General features: G+C 45.6%; 1 protein-coding gene across 1 annotated transcript in view; it reads right to left on the reverse strand.

Annotated features, from left to right (window-relative positions):
* Positions 1–440: 440 nt before the first annotated feature.
* Positions 441–8882, reverse strand: part of LOC117743777 (actin-related protein 2-A) — an 8538-nt gene continuing 96 nt past the window's right edge. Inside the window, exons 1-9 of the mRNA XM_034551621.1 lie at positions 8800–8882; positions 6995–7105; positions 5483–5698; positions 4662–4734; positions 4234–4370; positions 3599–3748; positions 2261–2406; positions 1991–2123; positions 441–1540 (exon numbers count right to left, since the gene is read on the reverse strand). The exon at positions 8800–8882 is cut by the window's right edge and continues 96 nt beyond it. Of these exons, the coding sequence (XP_034407512.1) occupies positions 1370–1540; positions 1991–2123; positions 2261–2406; positions 3599–3748; positions 4234–4370; positions 4662–4734; positions 5483–5698; positions 6995–7105; positions 8800–8847 (1185 nt within the window). The 5' untranslated portion in view covers positions 8848–8882 and the 3' untranslated portion in view covers positions 441–1369. The remainder of the gene's footprint in view (positions 1541–1990; positions 2124–2260; positions 2407–3598; positions 3749–4233; positions 4371–4661; positions 4735–5482; positions 5699–6994; positions 7106–8799) is intronic.

The raw sequence follows: 8882 nt of genomic DNA on the forward strand, positions 1-8882 counted from the left end.
CGGTGGAGAAAAAAAAAGGAAACACATTGCAAGGAAACACTGCTGCAAGGAAACACGCTGCTGCGAAACACGCTGCTGCAAGGAAACACTCTGCAAGGAAACACGCTGCAAGGAAACCCATTGCAAGGAAACACGCTGCAAGGAAACACGCTGCTGCAAGGAAACACGCTGCTGCAAGGAAACACTGCTGCAAGGAAACACGCTGCAAGGAAACACGCTGCTGCAAGGAAACACTCTGCAAGGAAACACGCTGCAAGGAAACACTGCTGCAAGGAAACACGCTGCAAGGAAACACTGCTGCAAGGAAACACGCTGCAAGGAAACACTCTGCAAGGAAACACTGCTGCAAGGAAACACTCTGCAAGGAAACACGCTGCAAGGAAACACTCTGCAAGGAACTGAACTATAATAAAAAGAATAACCCGCCACACGAACACCTGTATAAATCACTTTTCTTTATTTAAATCAGCGTTAGCCAGTTATGAACAACACAGGAAAATGAAAAAACGGTGGAGAAAAAAAAAAAAAAAGACATTAAGACGCGAGAGATGAAGTCAACATGAACGGCACTTGGCACTGGAGGAAAAGAAAGAAAAAATATACACTTTTTATTTTGTTAATACTCAAAATAGAAGAAGTGCCTCCAGCAATCACTGAGACTGGAGGACTTAAATATGATTACAGTATTTCAACCATTTGTATTTTCTTCCAAACCGACTGCTGAGGAACAAATACTACCCCCCCCCCCCCCCAAAAAAGAAGTACCGTCACACACTCATCAAGCCACGAGGCTTTTTGTGCGTCTTTGTCCCTTTTTGTAGATTAATTATTTATTAATAGAAACAAAACATGGAGGAACTTCTGTTACACAAAACACTCCAATTACAAAAAAAGATATTCGTGCACCGCAACACCGACCAATCAAAGAGGAGCATGATGAGTCGAAAAAGTAGAAGCAGAACAAACCAAAATAATTAGAATCCCAGAACCAGGGATTTTATTTACCCAACAATTTAAAAACAAACAAAAACGATTTTGGAACCTTCTGCATGAATAAAAAAAAACACCAACAACAACACAAGCAGGACAACATTAACCCTTTGTGGGGTCTCAGTGTGAATCCGCTTGCTGGGGGGTGTGGGGGTGTGGGGGGGAGGAGAGAGGGCAGCGGTTCGATTCCCTCCTGATGTTTGAGGAACATCAACAGCCGAGAGGAGAAGAAGAAGAGGGATAAATAGATGTTTACTCTGCGATGTGGGCGAGGGTGTGTGTGTGTGTGTGTGTGTGTGTGTGTGTGTGTGTGTGTGTGTGTGTGTGTGTGTGTGTGTGTGTGTGTGTGTGTGTGTGTGGTCTGTCCGTCCCGGTTGCTTTATCTGACGGTGACGCCGAGTTTCTCCAGCACGCGGACCCCCTTCTCCTCGTACTCCTCCCGGGTCAGCCAGAAGTTGTCCTTGTCCTTCATGATGTCGGCCAGCACGGCTCCGCCCAGGAACACCATGTGCTTCCTCCGGGGGGGGTCCTCGATCCGGATCTTGAATTTCTGCAGAACAAAAAAGATGATGGGGGAGGAGGAGGGAGGGAGGGGGGGGAGGGGGGGGAGGGAGGGCATCAATGCGCGTTTGTAAACAAGTAAACATCACCAGTGTGTCTTTGGGGCGCTGGACATTAGGGATATTTTCTTCCAAAACAAATTATTTATCGTAGAGAAGTAAACCCCCCCACATATATATATATTTTTTTAAGTACTCAGTTCAACTTAAATTAGTGTCTGTTGAGCTCCACCGCCCCCCAGTGGCGGCCTACGTACACTGCACCCAACGTGAGCGTAAAAAAGACACGGAACTCACGGAGTTTCCTCGAGGTACCATCACCCGTTACACACTAGATATATCCCCCCCCCTCCCCCACACACACACACACTTAAAACAAACGATGGAAATACTAATTCACAGCCTAAATCCTAACAAAACGAGGTGGCTCGGCGTCTCACCGACAGCTTGTCCACGTCTCCCTTGAGCACGCGCTCCAGGTACAGCTGCTTCAGTTCCCTCTCCAGCCGAGACGGCAGACCCGGGTACATGGTGGACCCCCCCGACAGGACGATGTGCTTGTAGAACTCGGACCTGGGAGACGGAGAGGAGGTGAGCGCGGGAAGTGATCCAAGCAGTGTGTATGTGAATGACTCTTAATATGCGCTGGAGCAGAAACATTCACTCTCTCTCTCGTCTTTAAAGACCCCCCCCCCCCCCCCCGGCCTCACCTGGTGTCGATGTCGGCCGCCTGGATGGTGTTGAATAGGAGCTCGGCCACTCCGACGCCCTCCACGTTGATGAGGTGGGGCTGGAACAGAGCCTCGGGGGCCTCGAAGCGCTCGCCGCCCACCTTAATCAAACGGCCATCTGGCAGCTGGAGGAGATGTGTGGGCGCCATGAGACGAAGAGAGAAAGAACATGTGACGCCGCCGAGGAGGCGGGACTAAACGCACGACTCGTACATCTCGATAGTACGAATTAAAGTACGATGCAGCTTTTATTATTTTTATGTACGCGTGTCTACTGCAGTCGGGGAGAGATAATATTGTACAGCCAGTCAAAGGAGAGGCTGAGCGTGCGCGCGTGTGTGTGTGTGTGTGTGTGTGTGTGTGCGTGTGTGTGTGTGTGTGTGTGTGTGTGTGTGTGTGTGTGGCTATAAAAAGGCTTCATTCAGCCGAGGGCAGTGGGAGGAAGCGTATCCCGGCAGCCGCCGCCGCAGAGCGGCTGCACAGGAAATGATGTAACAAGCAGTTCAGGGCCCTTCGGCCCCGCAGTCACATTGCCCTCCTTGTTTTCGGGCACACACACACACACACACACACACACACACACACACACACACACACACACACACACACACACACACACACACACACACACACACACACACACACACACACACACACACACACACACACACACACACACACACACACACACACACACACACACACACACACACACACACACACACACACACACACACACACACACACACACACACACACACACACACACACACACACACACACACACACACACACACAGGCTCACCCAAACACACACACGGTCGGTGAGCTCCGAGACACAACATGCGCTCGGTAAGGCGTGCAGTAGCGCAGACTTCAGGACCTGCGTTTAGATTCTGTGGTTCCCCTTTTTGGGGGGGGGGGGGGGGGGGGGGGGGGGACCTGGAAAGAAAAGCAACCCGGGTGTTTGAGTCCCAGAGAAAACAGTCAGTCAGCAGAGCGGCCGGCGGGACCAGCAGCGGGCATGTGGTCGTCTACTCAGCGCCGCGGCAGATTTAGTTACTACATTAGTTTTGAGAGATATATATATATAATATATATAATATAATTATATGTAGATGACGGCAGGACATGGGGTCTTCTATTTAAATGTTTGAGCCCTCTGCCGATACGTTCCTCTGTCTGCACACGGCCCAGAGAGCCACATCCAGAGCATCCTCTGCAGGTATTCTAAATAAAAACGTGTGCAGGACGGCTCCCTTTCCCCATTGAGATGAGGTGTTAAAATATGAATTAAAAGTGTGTCACAACGTGTACCGTGTAGGACTCCACCAGCACGGTGGTCTCCAGCGCCAGCTTCTGCTCCTGCTCGATGTTGTAGCCCACGTAGCACAGCTTCTCCTTCATCATGCGCACCGTCTCGAAGTCTGCAGAGTGGTTGAAGGCGTAGCCCCTCAGCAGCAGCAACTGGGGGGGGGTATTCATTTAAACAGGAACAAGAGCACCTGAAGATCCGGCTACTTCCTCTTGCTTTATACAAAGAGCCCGATGCCAGTTTCCTCGAAATAAAGAGAAACACCGCTCGTGCTTTTGGGGGCTGATTCTAACCCTTTAAAATGAGACTAAACTTACTCATGTTTACTTCACTAAAAGAAAATGCATGAAAATATGAATTAAACCCATTTTGGAAGTAGAATGAAGTCACCAGTTTCATTTAAGATCACAACAAGAAAAATATATAGAAAAATAGAACAATTATTAAGCGTAAAAGAAATAATACTGATCACTGGAAAAATAGAACACAGTATCAATAAGAGCAAGGTAAATAAATAAAAAGTAATAACATTCAACTAACATAGAAAAAGTACAGAAATAAATAAAGTGGAAAAGTAAACACCGAGCACGACATTACGAAGTCCTTATATTATAAAAGGAGTTATAAAAGGAGGTACCTTGATGAGGTAGCGGGTGATGTCCCGGCCTGCGATGTCCAGGCGCCTGGTCAGGTGAGGCAGGCTGAAGCCCTCGTACACCGGACAGATGTGTGTCACCCCGTCCCCCGAGTCCACCACCACGCCGGTCAGGAGGCCTACACACACACACACACACACACACACTACAGTTAATAATCTACAATCCTACCGAGCCGATGGGATTCTTTCATCCGCCGTGTGCTTTTTAATTATTAGCTAAACACACAAAGCACCGTCACGATGAATCTAAATGCAACAATAACCCGATGATAAAAAGTCACGTGACCGTCTAGACGCTCTGGCACAACGTGATAATAACACATCTGGTTATCCGGGTTAAACAGATCTTTTGCACAAACTATTTGAGGAAGGCGCGGCGGGTTTTAAAGCCGTCGTTCACGTCCTACCTTGAGCGTACAGCGTCAGCACGGCTTGAATAGCAATGTAGACGCCAGAGAACTGGTAGGTCTCAAACATCACCTGCAGGAGGGAGACACCACAAAGATTAGTATTAAATAGAATGTTGGTCATGTAAAATAATATATATATATATACACCTGTTCTCCGTAATGTGACTGACTGAAGCCCAAAACCCCCTCTGGGGTTCGTGGAGCAGGTTTTCTTTAAACAATTACCAGAAATACATCGTTTATTGAGATGGAAGAAAATATTTGCTTTAACCAGATCCTGTAACAAACAAAAAAATAAAATAATAATAATAATATGTGTGTGGAGCCTATATTTTAGTTGGAACATTGTAGAAATGTTGTAAATATTCAGATTTCATTGTTTTCCTTGAAGATATTTTAAACTTGTATTTCATCTTTTTTATGATTTATGGCATTATTCTGCACAGATGTTTTTGTTGTCTCTACTTTTTGATTGTTCTGTTCCCAAAGACGTGCAGGACTTTTTTTATATCGCAGTTAAAAATGCTCCAAACTGCTCTGGGGTCAGCCATTAGCTGAATAAAGAGTGAATGAGAAGAAAACAAAGAGAAACACACACACACACACACACACACACACACACACACACACACACACACACACACACACACACACACACACACACACACACACACACACACACACACACACACACACACACACACACACACACACACACACACACACACACACACACACACACACACACACACACACACACACACACACACACACACACACACACACACACACACACACACACACACACACACACACACCTCAATGATCTTCTCGCGGTTCTTGGTGGGGTTCATGGGCGGCTCCGTCAGCAGGATCTTGCAGTTGCGGGAGTCGATGTTGAGCTTCTCGGGGCCGAAGGTGTAGTCCCACAGGTGCTTCATGTCGTCCCAGTTCCTCACGATGCCGTTCTCCATCGGGTAGTTGACCTCCAGCATGGAGCGCAGCTCGCTGGCCTCGTCGCCCACCATCAGGTCCTGGTAGGGGTCAGAGGTCAAGCGGATGTACACATTTAGAAACGCAGAGCGCTGGTTTCTCTGCCGGTCTCGTGAAATCAGGGGAGGCACTGAACCATCTAGAAGAGGACGTAACGTTCCTCTCGCTTTAAAACTCAGTTACCCAGCATGCTCCAGAAGCCATTATTATTTATTTTTCCATGCATCTCCACCTGGAAACACTTCCAGCACCGCTCGACTCGAGCTCCAGTAAAACCACTCGTGTTAGCGCTAACGAGACGCATGCAAGGCAGCGAGAACCAGGTCAGAGCTCGGGCGTGAGCCGCGCAGGCCGGAGACATCAAACGCCTGCCGGCGGCGGCCATTTTACGGGTTCATCCTGTGTGCTTTGGCATTTACAAAGTACCGGTCTGAGGCCTCCATGTGGTCTCAATTATATAAAAAACAGATGTGCTTCCACCTCCAACTGTTGGACACTTCCTGTGCCCTCGTGGAGGTGAAACACTCCTTTAAATAAGTCGCCCGCGAGGTCGACGGACCCGCGATGCATTCGAAGTGCACGGTCTTTTTCAGTTATTTTTAGCGGTGCAGCCGGCAGATCAGAGACTCTGAAAACCTCTTTTAGCGCTCCGTCGGTAACAGCTGGCCGGTGATTCATCGAGAGGAGAGCCGGTCGTATACGTCCATCACTCTCAGACACTTAGATAAACGGACGCTAGCCGGGATGCAGAAGAACGGCATCGTTGTGTGAGTAAGAAATAACCACAAAAAAAAATACATGAAAGAAACAAAAGAAAAAAACACGGCAAAAAAAAAACAAAGAGACACACAATTGTGGTTGCGATTAAAACGTGAAACACCTGAACTCACCATCTTCTGGGCATTCTACACACAAAACATGGAGGAAGAGGAAGGTAGACAAATACACACAAAAAGAAAAAAAAGATGAATAAACAATAAATAAATTGGACCGAACAGGAGAGAAAGCAGTGTCACGTTTTTCAGGGACGTAATGGAGATGGTGTGGTTTTGTACTGGGTGTACTGGGAGGATCTCTACAACGTGCAATGGTTCACTATTATATCACATCAGCTCTTAAAGAGAGGAATCGGACCGACTTCGCTCTGACTTTTCTTTTATGCATCTAATTATCTTGAGGGAAACTTAATGAATAAGAATTTGGGATAGGAATATATGAGCATATGAGCATTATGCTTCAGTCACGACTGAATAAAACATTCCTCCGTCTCGCTTCTTCTCTCTCAGCCCCCGAAGCGTCGAGGCTCCCGGGTCCACAAGCGAAACGGCGCTTCATACCTTGATCTCAATGTTTCCCACTTTGGCGGTCGAGCGAATGATCGGCCTCCCGACGAGCGCAGGGAAGATGTGCTCGGGGAAGTTGGAGCCTCCGAAGCCACATTTTACGAACTGAGAGAGAGAGAGAGAGAGAGAGAGAGAGAGAGAGAGAGAGAGAGAGAGAGAGAGAGAGAGAGAGAGAACATTAAAATACGGTCAGCATTTAGACGCCTGTGTGTGTGTGTGTGTGTGTGTGTGTGTGTGTGTACGAGTTACGCACATTTCTGCACAGCCTTTCCTCTGCAGACGCGTCAACGTTATCACACCTGTTGAGATGCTTCTCTCTGTGCCATTCATCGCCCTCACACAGCTCAACTGTCAGATTTTACACCGGCCTACGATGTGTTACAGCACGTATCGGGGGGCTATGAAGAAATTAATTTAAAAAAAGGTGTTCTCACTTCCTCTTGACTTCTGACACTACGCAGGTTCTATTTATTTATTTATTTTAAAAAGGGAAAGAAAGCCATTAACATGCTGAGCCAACATCCTCTTTGACTGCGATCAGTAACGTGCAATGAGCAACACCTTAACGCGCAGCAGAGCCTGGGATGTTTGCTGGATGGGGCAGAAACTGCACATGTTGTCAACAAACCACAGCAGCTTGAAGAAAATCCCCTAAATTCATTACAGTGAACTATTAAACCACCCGGCTTGTGACAAAAAGACACACAGAAATGTAGAACCGCTCATCAAGATTGAGCTACTTCCCATTCTGTTCATTACGATTAATTTAAGTCTCTGTCGGCCCATAAAAAAGACTCACGTGTCCAGTAAATATATAATAATAATAATAATAATAATAATAATAATAATAATAATAAAACTTCGAATTTATATAGCGCTTTTCTAGACACGCTTATGTCTTTAATATATTAAATATATAATATTTAATATACTGTCTTATATTTATATATTTTTTACATTACAATTTATATATTTAATATATTGTCTTATGTCTTTAAATATATGTCTTTAATATATGTAATATTCTAATATTTATTATATTGTCTTATATTTATATATTGTCTTATGTCTTTAAATATATGTCTTTAATATATTTAATATTCTAATATTTAATATATTGTCTTATATTTATATATTGTCTTATGTCTTTAAATATATGTCTTTAATATATTCAATATTCTAATATTTAATATATTGTCTTATATTTATATTTATATATTTTTCATATTACAATTTATATATGTTATATATTGTCTTATATTTATATAGTGTCTTATGTCTTTAATATATTTGATATTCTAATATTTAATATATTGTCTTATGTCTTTAAATATATGTTAAATATGTGAAAACAAAGAATGCATAGGAGGTCAGAGTATGGGGTCTTTCCAGGGCCATAAAAACATAGCAAACAGCACGTTTGGTGACATTTCTACGAGGGAAGTCGCTGCAGAACCGGAAATAATGGTTCCTCTTTAACCTGGCGGAGTCGCTAACCTACCTAGCAACAGTCTACCTGCTCCCCTCGATATTTAACCCCAAAACAAACATGCTAAATCTCGCATCGTATCACCCCCCCCCCCACCCCAAACTAAACCCCTTAAAATGGGTCGCATTGAGCTGCAGCGAGGAGGACAACCAGCTGGCGTGGCCGCTGACAGCCACACTTCCGGTTTCAGGCAGAGGAGCCGTTTATAAAGAAGAGAGAGGAAGAAAAAAAAGAGCTACGGGGTTTCCGAGAGTGGCAAAAAAAAAAACACGGAGCGGCGAAACGAAGCGGAAACGAAGCGGAAACTCACCCCGGTGCCGTTGTCGCAGACCACCACTTTCCTCCCCTGGCTGTCCATTGTGTCGAAGCCCGGCTGCCGCTGAACCTCCCCTC

This window comes from Cyclopterus lumpus, chromosome 15, assembly GCF_009769545.1.
Source record: "Cyclopterus lumpus isolate fCycLum1 chromosome 15, fCycLum1.pri, whole genome shotgun sequence".
Taxonomy (NCBI): domain Eukaryota; kingdom Metazoa; phylum Chordata; class Actinopteri; order Perciformes; family Cyclopteridae; genus Cyclopterus; species Cyclopterus lumpus.